The following is a 22900-nucleotide window of genomic DNA, read 5'->3' as shown; positions in this document are numbered from 1 at the left end:
CTGTATAGATGGAGTAGGGGGTCCTGTATACCTGTACTGTATAGATGGAGTAGGGGATCTACCAGTTATTACTGTGGATGTTGTGAGGCAGCTTCCCTAGCAACCATTGCTCCCTGTGAAAATGAAAGCAGTAATCCTATTGGTTGCTAAGGCTCCAACTGCTGTGTCTGCTGCAGCTAATTATATCACCTGTGTTTGCAGTGAGATTTTCCCATTCATCTCTATGGGGCGCCTCTCTTTCCCCTCCCCCTCCCCTCCTGTACATCTGGCGGGGACGGGACCTTCGCAATAACCTTCCCGAGCACCCAATGTATCTGTGTGCCAAATTTGGGGTCAAACGGTTCAGGCGTTTGGAAGTCTATAGAGGACAGACAGACAGACAGACAGAAGGACAGACTTTGACTTTTATGATATAGATGTTACTATGCTAACCCCTCTTAACCTCTACACAACAGACAGTTACAGTACAGACAGAGACAGAAGGTCTCACAACAGCAACTACTCCACTCAGCACGATGGAAGAGAAGCCAGAGAGACAGTGCAAGGGGGTAAGCATTATCAGAGGAGAGGAGATCCCACCTGTGCTGACCAGCGCTGTATATGTGTCAGAGGGGAGGAGACTCCACCTGTGCTGACCAGTGCTGTATATGTGTGTAAGAGGAGAGGAGATCCCACCTGTGCTGACCAGTGCTGTATATGTGTCAGAGGGGAGGAGACTCCACCTGTGCTGACCAGTGCTGTATATGTGTGTAAGAGGAGAGGAGAGCCCACCTGTGCTGACCAGTGCTGTATATGTGTCAGAGGAGAAGAGACCCCCACCTGTGCTGACCAGTGCTCTATGTGTCAGAGAAGAGGAGACCTCACCTGTGCTGAACTGTGCAGTAAATGTGTCAAAGGAAAGGACACCCCACCTGTGCTGACCAGTGCTGTATATGTGTGTAAGAGGAAAGAAGACCCCCACCTGTGCTGACCAGTGCTGTATATGTGTCAGAGGAGAGGAGACCCCACCTGTGCTGACCAGTGCTGTATATGTGTCAGAGGAGAGGAGAGCCCACCTGTGCTGACCAGTGCTCTATGTGTCAGAGGAGATCCCACCTGTGCTGAATTGTGCTGTATATGTGTCAGAGGAGAGGACACCCCACCTGTGCTGACCAGTGCTGTATATGTATCAGAGGAGAGGACACCCCACCTGTGCTGACCAGTGCTGTATATGTGTCAGAGGAGAGGAGATCTCACCTGTGCTGACCAGTGCTGTATATGTGTCAGAGAGAAGATCTCACCTGTGCTGACCAGTGCTGTATATGTGTCAGAGGAAAGGACACCCCACCTGTGCTGACCAGTGCTGTATATGTGTCAGAGGAAAGGACACCCCACCTGTGCTGACCAGTGCTGTATATGTGTCAGAGGAGAGGACACCCCACCTGTGCTGACCAGTGCTGTATATGTGTCAGAGGAGAGGAGATCTTACCTGTGCTGACCAGTGCTGTATATGTGTCAGAGGAGAGGACACCCCACCTGTGCTGACCAGTGCTGTATATGTGTCAGAGGAGAGGAGATCTTACCTGTGCTGACCAGTGCTGTATATGTGTCAGAGGAGAGGAGATCTCACCTGTGCTGACCAGTGCTGTATATGTGTCAGAGGAGAGGACACCCCACCTGTGCTGACCAGTGCTGTATATGTGTCAGAGGAGAGGAGATCTCACCTGTGCTGACCAGTGCTGTATATGTGTCAGAGGAAAGGACACCCCACCTGTGCTGATCAGACCTGTATATGTGTCAGAGGATAGGAGACCCCACCTGTGCTGACCAGTGCTGTATATGTGTCAGAGGATAGGACACCCCACCTGTGCTGACCAGTGCTCTATGTGTCAGAGGAGAGGACACCCCACCTGTGCTGACCAGTGATATATACACTCACCGGCCACTTTATTAGGTACACCATGCTAGTAACGGGTTGGACCCCCTTTTGCCTTCAGAACTGCCTCAATTCTTGGTGGCATAGATACAACAAGGTGCTGGAAGCTTCCTCAGAGATTTTGGTCCATATTGACATGATGACATCACACAGTTGCCGCAGATTTGTCGGCTGCACATCCATGATGCGAATCTCCTGTTCCACCACATCCCAAAGATGCTCTATTGGATTGAGATCTGGTGACTGTGGAGGACTTGATTTGAGTCACTGTTGCCTTTCTATCAGCTGGAACCAGTCTGCCCATTCTCCTCTGACCTCTGGCATCAACAAGGCATTTCCGCCCACAGAACTGCCGCTCACTGGATGTTTTTTTTTTTTCGGACCATTCTCTGTAAACCCTAGAGATGGTTGTGCGTGAAAATCCCAGTAGCTCAGCAGTTTCTGAAATACTCAGACCAGCCCTTCTGGCACCAACAACCATGCCACGTTCAAAGGCCTCAAATCACCTTTCTTCCCCATACTGATGCTCGGTTTGAACTGCAGGAGATTGTCTTGACCATGTCTACATGCCTAAATGCACTGAGTTGCCGCCATGTGATTGGCTGATTAGAAATTAAGTGGTAACGTGCAGTTGGACAGGTGTACCTAATAAAGTGGCCGGTGAGTGTCAGAGGAGAGGAGATCTCACCTGTGCTGACCAGTGCTGTATATGTGTGTAAGAGGAAAGGAGACCCCACCTGAGACCTAGACTTATCAATTAAATAAAAATTGAATCCCTGTGAGTCCGTGCAATCCCGTTGTGTTACTTTCTTATGGGTATATGATGACATAGACGCAGGACCATGAAAACAGATGCAGGACCGTGATGTCATAGATGCAGGCATCTGATGACATAGATACATGACCATGATGTCATTGATGAGGATTGGATTGGTGTAATACTACAGTGATCCCTCAACTTACAATGGCCTCAGGATACAATATTTTCAACATACAATGTAAATTTCTGGACCATCGTAACTTCAGACCAGACACAACATACAACATACAATGCTACAGACAGTCAGGATCTGCAGGACGTGTGAATAACTAATGAAAGTGGCCATTTTACTGATAAAACCCCAGTATTAGGCTATGTTCACACAACGTCAAACATCGGCCATTTTTTGCCGTGATTTAACTGACAGCAATAGCAATGCATTGAAGTCAATAGGAGGCTGCCATTTTAGAAAGCAAGAAAAAAAATTGGGAGCGGACTTCCAAAAATCTGAATCAGAACGGACTCGGACTTTTTGGAAAATCCAACCCAGATCCCATACCAGCCGAACCGGTTCGCTCATCTCTAGTCACAACCCGTCTCAGCCAGTCAGTGACAGGGATGGGACATCACCACTTGGTGTCTCACTTTCCCCTATCTTGTGCACAGCTGAAGGAAGCTTATGGGTTAACTGCTGTTTGTTCTATGTTCTGTTTCAGTCAATCACTTGTGCAGGTACCCCACACACTCTCCACATATTACACTTCTTCCTTCTCCTCTTTCTAGCATAATACCCACCAATAGGAGGTTAGAACCGGTCACTCCTATATAAGTGAGTTAGTTCCTGGTGGGAGGGTCGCCTTGTGTAGTGGAGTTGGTGTGAGAGACAGAGACACAGTTAGTTAAAGCCTGGGAGAGAAAACTATTATGCAGTGCTAAGCCTAAAGGTGGGGCAACTGTCTCCTGCAGGCCCGGACTGGTAATCAGGCAGACTGGGCAAATGCCAGGTGGGCTGCCCTGATTGCCAATCTGGGGAGCTGCCCAGTCTGCATGTTAGAATTCTATATTAATATGAACCAATAGATCAGCGGCTGCCCGCCGCCACGCTGCTTATGAATCTTCTGAAGAGGGCCGCGGCTTCTGACGGTCTCATCATTGTCACACTGCAGTGACGTGCAGAGACTGCTGGACGCTGCAGAGCAGTGATGTCGCTGGCGGCACAGAGGAGGAGGCGAAGAAGATAATCTTTTGAATATAGTTAGCACTATTGGTGCAGGGCCAGCTGTCTGCTGTCTGTGTGTCTCCTCACATGTCAGGAGCCAAGCAGGAGAGGAGGAGGAGTGCTGGCTGTGGCACTGAACACTGAAGCAGTGACCTCCCCTGCAGGCAGATTCCCCTGGGCCGGTTGGTAGGTCCCTGTAGGGGCTGCTCTGCTCTGAGTCCCATCCCCAGAAAGCTGTAGAAGCCGATTTTTAAACATGGTCCTGAGCTGGTATGTATGCTATGTGCCCCGGTTGACTCCACCCCTGAACTTTAGCCCCGCCCATGCAGTGCCGCAATGTAGTTTAGTATAAGGCTGCATTACCCACTTTCTTCCAGCTCAGCTCCCTCAGGCCGCTCCCAGTTCTCCCAGAAGGCCGTTGCACTGAAGTTTTTCAAGGTAGCAATCACATATTAATAAAAAGGCCAGGTGACAGGTATAGGGGCTGAAATTCTGCCCACCATATCTATACAATTAGTGACCCCGGGTAGTCATTTCAGTCCCTGTTCCTATCATCTTATATGGTTGTTTTGGTTGACAAATACTGAGCAAAAATACTGTGTGTGAACAATAGCCTAATAGTACATTTTACCTGAGACTGCTCAGTTCTGTATTCTGTACTATAGTCGTCTGTGTGATAATACTTTCCAGTGCTCCTATGTATTATGCTTTATATTGTTCTTTGTGTAGTGGTAGTGTTCACTGGTCCCTAACCATGTGATTCGTTTCTTTGGTCCATTTTTCCCCCCTTCTTGAGATGATGGTGGAGGTCACCTACTGAAATGAGTGGCAAGTGTTGGGACCTAGTCAGTTTGCCACAGCTTACACTGTGTCCTTTATTAAAGGGGTACTCCAGCGAATTCTATTTCTTTTAAATCATCTGGTTTCAGAAAGTTATATAGATTTGTAATTTACTTCTATTTAAAAATCTACAGTCTTCCAATACTTATCAGCTGCTATATGTCCTACAGGAAGTGGTGTATTCTCTCCAGTCTGACACAGTGCTCTCTGCTGCCACCTCTGTCCATGTCAAGAACTGTCCAGAGCAGGAGAGGTTTTCTATGGGGATTTGCTGCTGCTCTGGACAGTTCCTGACATGGACAGAGGTGGCAGCAGAGAGCACTGTGTCAGACTGGAAAGAATAGAGCACTTCTTGCAGGACATACAGAGGCTAATAAGTACTGGAAGACTGGATATTTTTTAATGGAAGTAAATTACAAATTTATATAACACCAGTTGATTTGAAAGAAAAAGGCAGTGGGCCGATTATTGGCAAGGAATTGCTAGAAATGCTCCTTTGGCCGATAATTGATCTGCGTAAAAGGTCCTTAACACAGAAACCTCGGCTAATCTTATCTTTTATGCGGGCGTCCGCACATCTCACTATAACCAATAGCAATATATGCCATTGGCCACATGAACAATACAGTGATTGTTCCTGCTGCCCGGGTGCTTGATTAATCGTACCTTCCGAGGGCACTACAAATGAGCACCAGGGGTATTGTATGTGGTCTGGTGGGTTTGACTGCCAGGGCTGCTTTTTAGTCCCTGTACGGCCCTGCTTACCTGGGTTCAACCTTGTCTATGCCTGGGATCCATCTAGAGTCAGGGCAATCTACAGAACCAGAGATTGATCCACAATGGAACAAAGAGCCTAAGCTGACGTACTCCATTGACTCTGTCTCGGCCTTTCTGTGAAACCTTGACCCAGTAGTTTAAACCTTGGAGTCATGCTACCAAACCTGACACTCAATGGACTTGTTTGGCAAAAGGTAGACTTCTTCACTACTTTCCCTAACCGTGAGTATGAGGTCACCTTCTTCTTCTACACATAAAATCACACTAGGATCAGAAGATGTTGAAGTGATACAAATGTATAACTGTAGATGTACATGTATAAAGTTTTTTCACGTAGTACCATGCCTCGCCACAGGGTGTGCTGTCAGGAAGAAGCATTTCATTGGGATAAAAGAGATACAGAACACTTCTCTCTACCAACCTCTATTGTAAGCGCCACTTAGTGGTAGAACTATTGAAATTGCAGAAATACAAACGTTTATCAAGAATTACCAAATTTTTTATTTTTTTTTAAATAGATTTTAAAGTGTCTCTGTGGCTATAACTTTCTGTCTGTAATTTGAAGTTGTCCCTGGGCTAATGGGTGTAGACTGACTGCTATAATGTCTCCTATACACTGTGCATACAATAGAGAGGATCCTACTCCCTCTATCTCTATATCACACCCTCAGAGGCAGCAGCAGCATCGTGGAGGACATTATGGAGCGGTACCGAGGAGTGTAAGCTATAAATCCAGCAATGGGGGGAAAGACATAACACTCGCTCAAAATTGAAGTCTATGCAGTCTGCATTACTTTATTGTGTTTGTTCTTTATATTCTTGACTTTAATTTGAAGGGGTTTATTCTAGAAAAGAGAAAAATGTCAAATAAAATCTGTCATCTGTCTTTGGTCAGGTTATATCCTGGCCTCAAGCCACGTTACGGTCGCTAAGTATAACGGAGCCCACTCAGAGTGAAATGTCACTAACACTAGAGATGAGTGAAACTCGAGCATGAGGTATTTCATTACCGATGACTAAAGAAGTTGGATGCAGCCCTAGAGAGTCAATGGATGCAGCCTATGGCTTATGGTTATATCTATGTTTTCCAGGCACCCTTAGGACTGCATCCAACTTCTTCAGCCACCAGTAATCAAATGCCGCTCACTTGGGTTTGGACGGGCTCGATCATGCTCAATTGCCACTCATCTCTAATCAACACCAATGGTCCATCCTTAGACTCAACATACATGGACAACACTGTCCTTGTCTTTCCCATAGGATTGTTTTTGTTCACTACATGGACATTTTTGAAGGGTTTTCAATGGTTTCCTTTTGTTTGTGTCCCCTCAAATGTCCAATATGGCTGGTCGAAAACCATTCTTAAGATCTGACCTTTTCAAAATTTTTCTGTATATGAACAAACCTTTTGGTTTTTACAACAACAGGAGATCCGTAATAATCGTTCCATATATATTCCGGTGACAGGAGTTTGGTTGGTTTGTAGAGCAGAAAATATTTATTTAGATAACTCTCGTCATGCCAGAGCGCCTCTATATTCTGCTGCTTGTCGGCCATCATGGCCTGGTGACAATAGTCGGTCAACCTGATGATTTCTTCCATTGCACCACCAAAAAATGCTCCAGAATAATAAAAGTCTCCATCATCAGCTGCAATATAGGCGCTGGATTCTGGTCTACGCTCATTGGTGAACTCTCGTCTAGATTTCTCAAAGAATCCGGGATGTATGGATCCAAACACATTGCTTAAGATCTCTACTCCAACCTCATCCAAAAACAACAAATCTACATCCGCACACGCCAAGAAATCCACTTCATTGACAAAGTGCTTAATGGAGAAGTCTCGGATCATCTCCATGCGTCTCATGGTGACATCCTGCCACCTTTTGTAGGCCGGAACCCCCAAGATGAACAATTGTCTACCTTCAGCAAGGGTGAAATTTGGAATCGCCTTGACCCGATCTGTGAACACATAATAGTTGACCTTGTGTCCGACCATGAAGAACTTCTCAGCTGACTCAATGAATTTGTTGAGGTACCTGATGTATCTAAAGAGGGTGAAAACAATGATGAGCGTTATGATGGAATGTAAATCCAATGGCCAAGCGGCAATGGGCAGCCTAGTATTATAACTATAGCTATACAATGAAAACGATACATTAAATCTTTCTGAAGTACCGAGACCACCCCATAGGAGGGCTGTTCCATCTGTGCCATACAGTACCTTGAAACAATCAATGTCATTGTGTAAAAATAACACAGAGTTACAGTATGATGCTTTGTGGAGCTGCATAAACTAGAAGAACTTTAGAGCTACTATACAGGGTAAAGAAGACTTCTTCTACTAGGATACAACATGCAAACCCTTCCTGAAGGTTTTGGGAACTTCTTTTCACATATATTTATGCAGTCAATTTTAGTAAAGGAGACAAGTATCAGCAATAGGGAACTTACTTTTTTATGGCAAATACCGTAAGACCAACATGGACGTCGATCTGATGAAACTGAGCGTTCAGTATCTCTCTATTGAAGGTCCCGTGCCAGACAATAGGCGCCAGCCAAGGTGTTACTGTTAGCACGTCTGTTCTCCTGAAAGGCAAAACTTTTTTTTTACTCTGTGGAAGTATGCATCACTATATGGAAGTGTAACTACTATATGAAGTGGTGACTGCGGAGAGTAACAACAAAGAGTATCTCTAGCTCTGGAGGACTTGGCCCATACATTTGCTTTCTGTACTGTGTAATTCTTAATTTCCCCAGTGGTGGTGCTGTAGGGAAATTAAACACAATGACAGGTTCCTCCACAACTGATCGCTGTGATCAACTTGTCATCAGACGATCATTCTTATCAAAAAATTGAATGACCAAAGAAGACAAACCTTTTGTTTAAAGCGACTCAGTACCGACACCTTGCTGCCCCCGAACTGCTGGCACTGTGTTGTAGAGGTACTCACACCATGCCTGGTTCGGTGGTTGCCCTGCCTCCCAGTGCAGGTATTTAGAAAAAGAACTACTTTTATCAATGCGGAAGGTGAAACTGGCGTGGCCCAGAGCATCAGTGCCCTAAGCCTGCGGTGCTTCTCTCCCCACCTCCATCCATCGACCCCCGTACCGGGCACGGTGTGAGTACCTCTACGACGTTTAGTTTGGGGTTTGGGGGCGGCCAGGTGCCGGTACAGAATCGCTTTAAAGGGTTTGTATCACATATCAGATTTGTTTTTGTCCCGGTCTATAATTTGCATCTGGTATTGCAGCTCAATCTCATTCAAGTACATGGGGTCAAGGTGCAAAAGTGGCACGACCCATGGACATAAGGGGTCGCCGTTTCTGGCAATAAGGGCCTCCTCATTGTAAGTCATAGGATATTTGTTTATTTCAGCATTAAGTGAGGTCAAAACTAAAGGAAGAAAAAGAAAGCAACAATAAAAACTATGATCTTACGGTTGTTTGAGGATGTTGGGCTTGGTGTAGAGCATCCTGGGGATTTGAATGAGGAAATGTCAGGGTTAATCTTTTTATTTGGGATACTAGGCCTCATGTATACAATCAACGTCATGTCAAAGTGACCAATGGAGTGAACTGTGTTACCTTGGAAGTTTCACTTCGTGGAGAAGGTTGATAGAGTGTCTTTCAGTGCTGTTACTGGTAGTCTCAGTGCTGTTACTGGTAGGAGAAGAGAGAAAGGAGATATTACACCCATAGATGGCGCCATTATTTATACTGGATATCTTGGGGAGAACAACATCCTCTTTCAAAAAGAAAAACAAAAAAAGTTTTTTTGAAAGAAAACAAAAAGGATCAGGATATTGGGGGGCACTGAAGACCTGGCACTGTATGCACTAATTTTTAATATACAGTGATGTAACCGAAGTGTGAATACAGTAAATGTTTTAGTTTTTTACTGTTCTAGCACTACTATACATAGGTAGGAATGCCCACATGACAGCCCACACAAACTTACACAAAGTCCTTCTGCAGATAAATCGCTGGCTTAGGTACAGAACAGAGAAAGCTGAAGGCTGGATGTGATATGGTGCCCTTTAAGGTATACCTGCAACATAAACATAAGTGTGTGAGTGGTCTTCTCCTAAAAAGCCTCGGCTCTTGCGGGTATATGTTGGGGGACTCCACAATGCATACTTCCATCATATAGCTATTACTCATGACCTTGTAAAGTCCATCATACCTACACTCCCATGGCCAAAAGTTTTTAGACTGACACAAAGTTCTTCATTTTTTCCCCCAGAAAGTAAGTTGGCTGCTTAAGTTTTTAAGTGTTTTTTAGCGAATGTTTCTATGGTACCTGAAGAACAATTAGAACCAATTCAGAAGTTTTTAAAAGGTTAATTATGAATACATGAAGTTTTTGCGCAGACTCTTTCCAGTGTGGATTACAATAAGATTGGGATCTGTAAGATTCATGGATCTTTTTTTTTTTTTTTTTTTACTAATCCATTAGTTAGATCTATCATGCTCTACCAGTGTACTACTACTCCTATGGCTGTCACCTCACTATACTACTACTAGTCCTATATCAGTCACCTTACTATACTACTGTGGTGTCCCACCACTGGTGTTTCTTTCTCTCCTATGCACCTGTCAAAAAGCTTGTTTCTCTCAGGTTCAGTGGTGGATGAAATGTATTGGGTTTCCCCACTAGGTGCCAGTGTTTGTCCGCCTATATGTATTGCACAGCTGAAGGTAGTCATGGGTTAGTGTTTTATGTGTACCATGTGTTCTGTGCTGACCAATAGAAGGTGCCCTTTTATTTTCTACCTATCATCTCTCTTCTTTCTCCTGCGTACACTCACCCCACCACTCACAGGCAGGCATATAGAGGGCCCCTGTAGGAGGAATTTCACTGGTGGAAGAAGTACAGTTTTAGTCTTATCTAGATTCTCAGAGAGGAAGGACACAAAAGCAAACAGGTCCTGCAGAAGTTAAGCCAGGGCCTGGTTTATGCCAGGACCCCTGTTAGGGACAGAAGTAAACAGTGCAGTTGAGACTAGCCACGAGTGTGAACAGATGGAGTTGGAGACCAACAGTTCTTCCAGCCACACTAGTATCTTCGCTATGCAGTGCTAAGCACACAACAGGGGGAGTAGTCACCAAGGAACACCCTGACCCACACCATGAACACATCATAAAAGAGCAGGGCACTATCCTGAACAAGACAGGAACTAGCCTCGATAGGACAAAGCAGACAGTACAGAAGGCCTACGTATCCTATCCCGCAGTGCAGGTAACTAAGGCACCTCGGACACCTAGCTACACCCAGAAAACCACGGCTGGGGCTTGTACTACCCTACTGGGATGGGTTCTACGGTACCAGGGGGCAGAAGGTGGTCACACACAGTCTAAACACAAGTACAAGTAACGTTTTACAAAGATATCTCCAGGTTCCGGCAGAGAACACGGCTCCTCTGGCAAACTCCGCTCCTCTACTTTGTACTCTACAAGCACTGCTACAACTACCAATCTTGCTTCCCTCAAGCACCTCCTTCAAGCACTATGGTTCAGCAGTCAAGAGTGAGTCAAGATTTATTAACTTGTGAAAAAGTGTACTGTTATACTGAAAAGCATTACAGTAAAGCTGTTATATTTTAATACTAAAGCACAGGATTCTGTTATCCTCTGTTTGCACCTGCACCTATACACACACCACCGCACACCTTGGGTTACTTTCCCCCCTTCTGTGGGTGGCGGTACCGACAGTCCTAGTGTGTCAGTTGCCACTCAGGACTGCTGTGACATAAGCCCAAGGGACCCACAACAACCTGTCAGGTTACCGACCATTGGAGGAACCCAGGCAGCCATACAAACAAGCAGGTATCAACATCACACCTGTGTGCTGGACTAGCACTGGCGTCACAAAATTAACATCACCGGCTGAGCTGACCCAAACACCAGTACTAGCATAATCTGGTGGCACACCACACTACTACTTTTATGGCAGTCACCAGTATACTACTACTGACATATGCCAGGGAGCTTGTGCAGTGTTGTGGCATCTCTGTGGGTGTTGGGTCACTTGGGCCAGGAGTGGTGTTGGAACCCACCCCCGGACAAAGGAGTACCGTGCTAAAGTTTTGGGTAGCCCAAGTGTGAACTGGTGTGTAGATGCAATAAAGAACAGACCAGAGTCCAATAAGGAAAACCTCAGTTTACTCAAAATCTTCAGTGCAATACAAGAAAATAGGAAGACTTTGGCATGCAGGTGCAGGCAAAAGGTACTTATTGTAGACTTTGTGAAGTGAGAGTAGAATGGAGTTGAGAAGGGCCCTATCCAATGTAGTAGTTTTACTCTGCCGGGGTTAGCGTAGTGTAGAACAGAAGTATAGATGCTTTTAATGTGACTGCCTTTTGTCCTATAGTGTCGGGGTACCCGTCCTGCTAGGGAAGTATGAGGTCCCAGGTCCCTGCGCTGCATTGAGAAGACTTTCCAAGCAGAACAGCCAAGCGTTACAGTAGGATACGTAGGCTTGCATGCTGCTTTGTTCTACTGGGGTCAGTACCTAACTCCAGGTATACTGCCCTGTGTGTTACTCAAGGTATCCCTGGCAAGGTTCTCCTCAGAGGATGTCCTCCCTCCTAAGGGTCTAGCACTGGATGCTAGTGGTAGTTAACTGCAGGAAACAAGTATCTTGCTCAAGTGTCTAAGTCCCTCCCCACCTCTGCAGACAAAAGAGCCTCCCACCAGGAACTAACTCCTTTTTATTGGGTTATCTTAGCTAGTGTGTGTGATTGGTGGGGCTGTGAGGTGATAGGGTGAAAGAAGAAGAGAAAAGGCTTGCATCTATAATAAGTCAAGAACACAAACATGTGACAGACAGTTAATCCATGAGACCTTCAGCTGTGCAAGTACAGTACATCCAATAAATACAGTGACATCTAGTGGGGAAAACACGCAATACATTTCCTTCATCCCCTTTTTGGTGAGAACCTGATTGTGTTACTTTGCCCAGGTGCATAAAGACTTAGTGGCACACCTGTACTGGGACACTACATATTCCCCCACTTGAAATTAGACATCCACGGCATAGCACCTAGGGGAGAGTTATGAGACAAGGTGAGAGTAGGTTTAGGTTGGTATCCTGTATATGTTTATGCTCTGTGATAGGTAACTGTAGTATGCAACTCCCCTCACTTGGTGTCACTGCTTCTCAGTACACTACTCAGGTTCAGCTGAAAGCCAAAGTTCTCCAATAAGTTAACTGTTTGAGATTAATTTTGTGCTTTGGCCTATCACAGGGCTTATTTGTAAGTTATCAAAGATCCAATCCTTGTCGAGGGTACCTCACACAACACCCTCCCCTCACAAAGAGCCTATCAGAGGCTTCAGACCCAGTCACAGGCCGCGCCCCCGTCATCAGCTGCTCAGCTGCGATAGGCTGAGCATAACTGTGCTCAGCCAATCGCGGCTGAGCACAGTTATGACGCGGCAGGGGGGGCCGGCATGAGGGACTGCAGGAGCAGGTCAGCCGGCCCTTCCGAAGATGACGTCTTTGACAAGATTACAGACGGGGTCGGTCGACACGGATCAGGTATGTATACTGCACTACACTTCCGGGTACACGGGCGGGGGTCGGGGAACACGGGAAGGGGGCCATTCACATACATAACATACATTACAAAGTTGTATAACTTTGTAATGTGTGTTATTTTGTGAATAAATTCTTAGAGCCGCACTACCCCTTTAATTTAGTAGATCAAGCAGGGTTCAGATTCCATAAAAAAAGGCGACGTCCCGAATCAGGTGTAATTCCTATGGAGTGTGCAGCAGCGGGTGCTAGTGATGGGGAATTGGCCCGGGTACTACTCCCCCATCATGTGCTTATACTATAATAAACTTTTATGTTAAACAGTAAAAAAAAAACACACAAAACCTATAGATGTTTGGTATCGCCACGTCCGCAGGTGCACTGGTTTTTCAATGTAGTACAGATGTCCCATGACATGAACCGAGGCCAAAATGGGTGTGATGTGACTGGGCTCTGTTGGTATACCTGCTGATTAGGTTTTACAGAAAACTGATACCGCAGACGTGTTATGTAAAGAGCCTCATTATTATTACTAGAGGAAGTGGTGTTAAAAGGAGTACAAAGCCAGGCCCCTTATCCATTATCTAGAACAAAGAACATTTATCACCTGGTGTTACCAGTAAACAAGAGAATCACACGCACAAGGAAATACAAAGCTACTGCTATATGGAAATAGACAACAGTTAGGAGACAGTCAGCAGTCAGGTAACAGTCAGCAGTCAGGTAATAGTCAGAAGTCAGGTAACAGTCAGGTATAAGGTAACAGTCAGGTGTAAGGTAACAGTCAGTAGTCAGGTAACAGTCAGTTGTCAGGTAGCAGTCAGGTAACAGTCGGGTGTCAGGTAACAGTCAGCAGTCAGGTAACAGTCAGTTATCAGGTAGCAGTCAGGTAACAGTCGGGTGTCAGGTAACAGTCAGCAGTCAGGTAACATTCGGGTGTCAGGTAACAGTCGGGTGTCAGGTATGCTTACAAGGTGTCCATGGATCAGTCATATCTGTAGCCGATGCAGAACACTACAGACCATTGCACTCAACATAGTAACTAGAGACAGAGCCACCCACAATAAGATCAAGCAACAGCTGACCTGCTTACTGACATCTACCTGTGACACTTAAAAATAAAAATTAATTATTATTTTTTTATATATTTTTGCCCTGGGGCCGAACCTCTGATCACTGCTGTAGCCTGTAGCATGCACAATGCTCATACTTCCTAATAGATATGTGATAATGTGATAAAATGATGGACAGATAGATACAGAGGGGATTATAAGTACAGTATATGATACACTGCCAACTATGCAAGTTTTTCAACCTGCCAAGAATGGAGAGATGTGTATTATTTATTGTAGGTACACTGCACCTGTAAAACACAGAATCTATATTAAAAAAAATCCAGAAAATCACGTTGTATGATTGCATGAAATAAGGATCTGATCACTGACCAAGCAGCATGAATTCTGGCTCTCGCAGGCCTGTTAGTTTCTCTAGAAGAAGCTCCTCCTACTCTGCCCTCATTACCTGGATTATTGCACCTGTTAGAACTTCTTACCTGGATAATAAACGCCTATCTACACGCTCAATCAATCACACCCCACCATTGCCAAGACCAGAGAGCTGTCTAAGGACACCAGGGATAAAATTGTAGACCTGCACAAGGCTGGAATGGGCTGCAGGAAAATAAGCAAAAAGACAACAACTGTTGGCACATTTATTAGAAAATGAAAGATCACTGTCAATCTTCCTCAGACTGGGGCTACGTGCAAGATCTTGCATCCTGGGTTGAGGATTATTGTGAAAAAGGTCATCTTTAGAGGAAGAAGGAGGAGGAGTACAACCCTAAGGACACAGTCCTAACTGTGAAGCATGGGGGGGAAACATCATACTTTAGGGGAGCTTTTTGGCAAAGGAGACAGGACAACTGCCCCATATAGAAGGGAGTATGGATGGAGCCATATATCAAGAGACCTCCTTCCCTCAGAGTGACTGTGTCTTCCAGCATGGCAGTAACTCAAAACACACAGCCAGGACAGCTAAGGAGCCGCTCTGTAAGAAGCCCGTCTCCACACCAGAACCCAACAGAAAATCTTTGGAGGGACCTAACGCGACAGCCATGAAACCTGAAAGATGTGGAGAAGATGTGTATGGAGGAGGAGGACACAATCCCCGCTGCAGGGTCTGCAAACCTGGTCAGGACCTCCAGGAACCGTCCGACCTCTGTAACTGCAACCAAAGGTTCCTGCACCAAGTAGGAATTTCTCCTCTTCTATTGTATCACATCCTTACTCCATGGAATAAAATGCAGAATAATTATATATAAATTCTACAATATCCTACAATGGGATTATCTGGAATATTCTATAGATTCTGTCTCTCACAAGTGAAGTTACCAACCAGGAATTCTGTGTAGGTGTCCCGATCTCAGCTAAGCGGCGATAGTGAAGACAGATAGAAGTATGGGGTAGTAATTATACTTTCCTCACTACTCCCTGACCACCACCACCACCAACAGAGCACAGTCTGCCCCCCAAGGGGTTAATAAACTCCCCCAGACTGTCAGCTCCAGATTAACCAGGTACCCTCCGCTCTGTAGAGTGGGGGGCACCTGGTTGAATACTCAAATCTAGCATTATTTTTAATGGGGATTGTTACTAGAGTTGAGCACTTGAGCACCTTTGGTGCTCGCTTATCTCTAGTGTTAGGGAGATATTATTGACTCGATCATCAGTCACCATTTGTAGCTTGGTTACGGAAGAGAGGCCTTACATCAATGCAGAGACCTTATATCAATGGGAATATGTGGAGACACTCCAGTTGAATACCGTTTATTGGCACAACTCTCATGAACAGGTTATCGTGAATATTCGCCGGCCGCGAAATCCAACACAGAGATTACAGGCGGCTTTGGCTGTAAACACCTCAGCCGTAGTGTTAGATTTGGACGCTGCTCTATCTTTAGTCTAATTACAATATAGGTCTTTAGTATTCTTCATGGAGCGGCACCCACAGTTGTGCCACTCCTCCCCCTAGTATCAACAGGGGAATATTGTTTCTATGGGTGAGGCCGTTCTTTAACCTGCTCGGAGCCAGACAGGTCCATCTGTAAGCGATTCTCGGTTTACCCCAGGATAAGATTACTTTTCATATTGGCTAACGCTTCTGTAGGGAGTGTCTGAAATTAGAAGCTGCACCATTATACTCCCTAATAAAGATAACATAGCCCCTTTCGGTTTTTTACTTTTAGTCGAGATCTTTTTCCACGGGATGATTATCGGTGTTACATCAATCTATCATTATTGGCCAAAGAACTATGTGTAAACTGGAGACGTGCGGCCAATTACAATGAATAGTAACAATGCAGCGGTTGTTGATGCTGCCCGGTCGCTACATTGATTGTGCCGTCACCGATCTCGCTGATCAGCTCTGGCTTATGGCCGCAAACATCTGTGCATCAACAATGCGAGTCTTTTATTACCATCGTTCATTCTGAATACCTCCAAATCCGGAAACTGGAAAAGGATAAGTCCCAATCATTTTAGTTTAACTAATGTGTATTGTATGTCAATCAGTCAGAAGAGAAAGGGGTAGGAGGAGGGGGCAGCTGTTGCTTGGCCCCGCCTCTGTGACACTTTAGCTGGTAAAAAGAAGGAAGATTTTAAAAGTTTACAAACAACGATAAGCAGTAGTGTGGTATGCCCCTTGCGGTGTTATGGCGGAGGTACAACCGGTCACTTGCCAGATGGTAAAGTGTGATGCTAGTTCTATGGTGGTTGGCCGAGATATAGCCGGGTCCAGAGATGTTGTGTCGTGACACCAGTGCCGGTTGGGCACACAGGTATTGTGGCACACCTGCTTTTATTTTAGAGGACCGGTTATACCTTGTTCCCCTGTGGTCAGTGACCTGCTGGGCTGTTGCGGGTCCCTTGGGTTGTAGTCACGGTGGTCCGGAGTGGAGTAGTAACCCAACTCAATTTTGGCACTGCTACCCACAGAAAGGGGAGATGACCCAAGGAATGTTCGTGTACTGTGTTTGTGCGGGGTGAGAAATCACAGAGTCTCTTTATCATGAATTAGGTCTGTTTTACTTGGAGAATACGTATGTGCAGCAGGTCATACAGCTTTACCTTGAAACAATACTTCACACTTAGTAATACACTTGATAAGTTAGGATCCAGATCTGTAGTGAGCGGAGGAGAATTAGTACACTCGTGTGGACTGAGTTATGTGCTGAGAGTAGAGAATCTGAAGAGTAAAGAGGAGGATGTTGTGAAAGTCCCAACCCAATTAGTACTGTGCTCTGCTGGTATGTTGGAGGATAAGGTGGAAGAATACTTGAGAAGAAAGAATACTTGTGCCTGTGTTTTGACCTTTGGGTCTTCGCACCACCTATTGCCCTACCAGTGCTGGGGGACCCGTCCTAGTGTGTGAAACAAGCCCCAGACCTTGTTTTATTTCATCATAAAAAGCAGGACAAACATGGTGCGGACATAATCAAGGCAGACGCCAAACAGGTAAAAGGTAACAGTCTGTTTCGCGGCGTAACGCTTCTACGGACCTCCTACCTGATACACGTCATCATTCTTTAAATAGTCATATAACTATTGACGACAAGACAAAAACATGTGATACATAATTAACATCTATCAAGATAATGAAGTTATGCAAAAAACACTATAACAGTCTTAAAAGCAAGTTATAAAAACAAAAACAGGTGCCCATCAGCATTTCATATAAAAAATTCTGATCCACTTTATCGTTCAGGACGCTAGGACCTTCAGCCTCTAGGCGTAGTATCCATTGAGTATCGTATTTGAGTAGCATACAATGTCTATCTTGCCCTTTTACACATTGTACCCTTTGTATCCCAGCAAATTTAATGCACGAGGTGTCACTAGCATGTGTTTCTCTCATGTGTTCAATGAATCTGGGTGCTCCTGATCCTAACAGAGTAGAAATGTTCTTCAATACGTATATGCACAGCTCTTTGTTTTTCCCACCTAAAAAACGTCCACATGGACAAAACATAACGTGCACTACAAAATTAGTCCTGCAACATACAAAATCTTTTACATGTACCTCAACACCATTAAGAATTCAGTTAGTACCTTTATGTATTTGCTTGCATAATTTACAGTTGCCACAATGGAAATTGCCTGTTAAATCATTTTTTAACCCCATTTTGTTATTATCATCTTTGGATTTGAATCTGCTCCGTACCAGAATGTCCCTGATGTTGGTACTACGTCTAAAGGTCACAAAAGGTTTTGTCATTAATCACCTAAGGCAACGTCATTCTCCAAAATAGCCTAGTGTTTGGATATGGTCTTACGAATTTGGGTAACCATAGGGGATAATCTAAAAGAAAAGGCAAAGGGACTACATTTTTTTCTTTGTTTCGGCCTCATACTGTTGCGTAACAAGACATTTCTATTAGAGATGAGCAAATTTCGAGCATGCTCGAGTCCATCCGAACCCGAACTTTCGGCATTTGATTAGCGGTGGCTGCTGAAGTTGGATAAAGCCCTAAGGCTATGTGGAAAACATGGATATAGTTAGAGATGAGCGAACCGGGTTCGAGTCGATCCGAACCCGAACGTTCGCTATTTGACTAGCTGGGGCTGCTGAGCTTGGATAAAACTCTAAGGTTGTCTGGAAAACATGGATACAGCCAATGACTATATCCATGATTTCCACATAGCCTTAGGGCTTTATCCAAGTTCAGCAGCCACCGCTAATCAAATGCCGAAAGTTTGGGTTCGGATCGACTCAAGCATGCTCGAGGTTTGCTCATCTCTAGTTATAGTCATTGGCTGTATCCATGGTTTCCAGACAACCTTAGAGCTTTATCCAAGTTCAGCAGCCACCGCTAATCAAATGCCGAAAGTTTGGGTTCGGATCGACTCGAGCATGCTCCAGGTTCGCTCATCTCTAGATATAGTCATTGGCTGTATCCATGTTTTCCAGACAACCTTAGAGCTTTATCCAAGTTCAGCAGCCCCCGCTAATCAAATGGCGATCGTTTGGGTTCGGACCGACTCGAACCTGAACCCGATTCGCTCATCTCTAATTTCTATCTTTCTCCAATGCTCTCTGTAGAGCTGTGTTCAGATTACTCTCTCGATAGCCTCTATTGAGCAGTCGAGTTTTTAGCTCTTGTGCCTGCTCTAAAAAGAACTCTCTAGAACTGTTAATACGTTGTAGATGCAACAACTGACCATAAGGAACAGCCTTCTTTGTCGCATGAGTATGGAAACTTTCAAAATGTAATAAGCTATTACAAGCAGTAGGCTTTCTATACCCTATGTCCGTATCGTGACATTTTCTTTTTGTACCATAAAATCCAAGAATTCTGAACTATGCAAATCAATCTTGGACGTACTGTAAAAGCCATATTCATGGTATTAACAGAATTGACATGAGCTACGAATTCTCTAAAATCATCACAGGATCCTGTCCATACAACAAAAATATTGTCCACGAAAAGGACATAATACTTAATTGTTTTTCAAAATTTATTATTAGCAGAGAAAACGTAGCGCATCTCAAAATAGGCTAGATACAAATTAGCTACACTGCAGGCCATCGGATTGCCCATGGCTATTCCGGAGACCTGCAGGAACCATTGGTCATTAAACTGAAAAGCATTATTGGAGAAAATGAGGAATAGGGCTTCAAAAAGCAATAAATTCACTACTTTCCCAGCTCTTTCTAACAAAAACCTAACGCTCTCAATAGCCTGATCCTGCGGAATACGTGTGTATAAAGACTCCACCTCAAGGTAGTTAGTATCCTCACACACACAGTCTCCCAAACCGACCAAGAATTCATTTGGGTCTTTAACTAAAGACGGGACATAGGGTTGAGCAACCAATCAATATATTGGGATAGAGGCTCAAGAACTGAACCAACACCTGACACCTGACATCGGTCGACCTGGGGGACTGTGTAGGGTTTTGTGTGTCTTAGGTAAAAAATACCAACAAGGAGCTTTATATGACGTAGGAAGTAATTTACGTGCTGTATGTTCAGATAATATTCTTTTCTCCACCTGTACTCTAAGAAAGGCCCCAAGATTTTATTTGTGGGATCTGTAGTTAGCTTTTGATAATTGGTAGAATCATCCAACTGTCTGTGGGCTTCAGTAATATAATACTCTCTGGTCATAAGGACAACCCCCCCCCCCCTTATCAGCACTCTTCACAATGATATCCTCACGTTGTTTTTTTTTAGAGCTTGCAATGCTAGCCACTAGAGATGAGCGAACCTTGAGCATGCTCGGGTCCATCCGAACCCGTACGTTCGGCATTTGATTAGCGGTGGCTGCTGAAGTTGGATAAAGCCCTAAGGTTGTCTGGAAAACATGGATACAGCCAATGACTATATCCATGTTTTCCATATAGCCTTAGGGCTTTTTTCCAACTTCAGCAGTCACCGCTAATCAAATGCCGAACGTTCGGGTTCGGATGGACACGAGCATGCTCGAGGTTCGCTCATCTCTACTAGCCACTCTTCTTTATCCATATTATGGGGGTCTATGGGATAAATGAGCGACCTAATGTCCTCAATTACCTTTTTCTAAAATAAATCTGAATTACTGCCCGGAACAAGTTGGGGAGAAAAATTAGATTTAACACCTTTAGTAAAACCCTCCTCATCTAGAATGACTAGGGATTCCCTGGGTCCAACAAAACTTCTCCTCCCGCTAGTTCAGATAGGATGGCTACACTAATCCTTTCTTCCTCACTGTTACGATCTGGTGTAATAAAGCCCAATGGGCCAATATATGGACTTATCTCCCCTTTCTTTTTTACATGCATTGGTACAACTATTGGAAAAAAAACTTTTTTAAATTTAACTTACATACAGTCTTAAAAAGGTCAGTTTCAAACTCTGTAAAATCAAAGGGCTGGGGAACACAAAAGTTCAAACCCTTTGACAGAACAGAGATAGTGGGGGAATCAAGAACAAGATCAGTTAAATGAACGTTATTCAGTCTCTCTTTCCTTACATTGTCCAGATTCTAGTGTCTGCAGGACACATTTTTTCTCTTCCCACTGGAGTCTCTTGGCCACTGTTTTATTTCTCCCCTTGCCTCCCCTTCTTGTTTTCTGCCTAAAGGGAGAGATGTATGTTGTATCGGGGGGGGGGGGGGGGGGGGGGGGGTTACATTAGATGATGTTGCCTCCATTGCAGTAGATCTCTGGCCAGAAGTAGTATCTGACAAGCTAGAGTCCGAGTCCGCTGTCCTGTGGTCACTACCTGTGTGGTTTCTGAATTTAGGTTTTCGTTGTTTTTTATTATTATTTTTGCCTTTCTTTTTAAAGACTTTTCAAAGAACACACTCATTGGTCTATAGATCCATGTGACATGCAAATAAACAGTAACCCTTTCAGTTCTACAGCTGTGCATTAACTAAGTATATACACTTAGAATAGCGACATCTTGTGGCGAAACTTTAACACTACTTAATCACCACTGAAACACAAAAAGTACAGGCTTTTGCAAAGGGTGTAACTACAAGCAACACCCGTGGTGGGACACCATAGTAGTAGGGGCCCTGTCACTTATATCTCCTCCACATCTTTCTCCTGGTATTGGCCTGACAGATTCTCTTCAAAGGGATACTTCGGTGAAATTTTTATTTATTTATTTTATTAATCAACTGGTATCAGAAAGTTATAACTAGTAACGATGAGGCAAATAAAAAAGGCAAGTCAATTCTTTACCATACCAATTTGTAAAGCATGTTTTCCATATGGAGCAAGAATAAAAAAAAGTGGCGACTCTTGGTAACAACGTGAAAAATTCAAAAACAATGTTCTCCAGCTCCACGTAAGTGTAATAAAATGTGATGTTTATTCAGATTGAACTAAAAGAAAACTACAAACAAGCACATCCACACCCCATAAAAAAATATGTGCTGGTGCTGTGTGGCACAGCAAGATGGGCTTGGGTACATTGGGCTGCCAGGAGTGGTGGTAACCCACAAACACACGAACACTGTGCTTGAAAAAGGGGAACCCCACGTGTAAGGTGTAGGTACAAATGTGGTGGCACAAAAATAGGCCAGTACTTAACCAAGGTGACTTTTACTTGGAAAAGACTTCAGTGCAATACAAGATAACAGCAGCAAACTCAGCAGGTGCAGGTGACAGAGGTGAAGAGTAGAAAAGAAGGTAGAAGCAGTTTAGTGCTGGAGCAGGGGCTTGGGGGCCAGGATTTGTAGCATAGAAGAGTGTAGAGAAGAATACTCCTACTCACATTTAGATACTTTCTATCTGACCGCCTTCTGCCCAACCAATTCAGCAAGTGCCAGTTTAGGTAGTTTGAGCCCCAGGCCTTTACTACTGGACATAGCAGACTTCCAGAGACCTCCTAGGAAAGCCGTGCATTATTCAGTAAGGCTGGTTTCACACTGCGTTTTTCCTATCTCATTAACTTTTATGGGAAAAAAATGGATGCAAAAACTGATGCAATTGTGTTTTTCCATTGACTTTTATTATAAAAAAAAGGATAATTTTTTTTTTTAACGTACACAAAAATGTTTTTCTATCTGTTAAAAGTAACCAATTAAAAATGAAAACGTTAAACGGATAGGAGAAACGCAGTGTGAACCCAACCTAAGATACTTCAGCTTGCTGCTCTTTGTCTTACTGGGTATCAGTTTCTTGCTGTGGTAACTGTCCGGAGAATTACCTCCTGAGGGTTTAGCACTGCAAACTGGACTAAGTCTAATAAGTTGGACTAAATTGCCTTAGGCCTTATGTACACATTCAGGATTTTTTCATATCCGTAGTTTCCTCCTGCTATGCACCCGTACAATGCTCTAAAAATTACACATTGGGCGTC

The 22900-nt window shown here is 44.3% G+C and overlaps 1 protein-coding gene across 2 annotated transcripts in view; it reads right to left on the bottom strand.

Moving 5' to 3' along the window:
- Positions 1-6280: 6280 nt before the first annotated feature.
- LOC138802919 (histo-blood group ABO system transferase-like) overlaps positions 6281-22900 on the bottom strand; it is a 50515-nt gene continuing 33895 nt past the window's right edge. For both annotated transcript variants that reach the window (XM_069986679.1, XM_069986680.1), the window contains exons 3-7: positions 9472-9561; positions 9099-9173; positions 8952-8987; positions 7965-8099; positions 6281-7558 (exon numbers count right to left, since the gene is read on the bottom strand). In XM_069986679.1, coding sequence (XP_069842780.1) covers positions 6874-7558; positions 7965-8099; positions 8952-8987; positions 9099-9173; positions 9472-9561 — 1021 coding nt within the window. In that variant the 3' untranslated portion in view covers positions 6281-6873. The remainder of the gene's footprint in view (positions 7559-7964; positions 8100-8951; positions 8988-9098; positions 9174-9471; positions 9562-22900) is intronic.

This window comes from Dendropsophus ebraccatus, chromosome 10, assembly GCF_027789765.1.
Source record: "Dendropsophus ebraccatus isolate aDenEbr1 chromosome 10, aDenEbr1.pat, whole genome shotgun sequence".
Lineage (NCBI taxonomy): Eukaryota > Metazoa > Chordata > Amphibia > Anura > Hylidae > Dendropsophus > Dendropsophus ebraccatus.
Note: the sequence above shows the minus strand (reverse complement) of the source record. Positions and strands in the feature narration are given on the sequence as shown.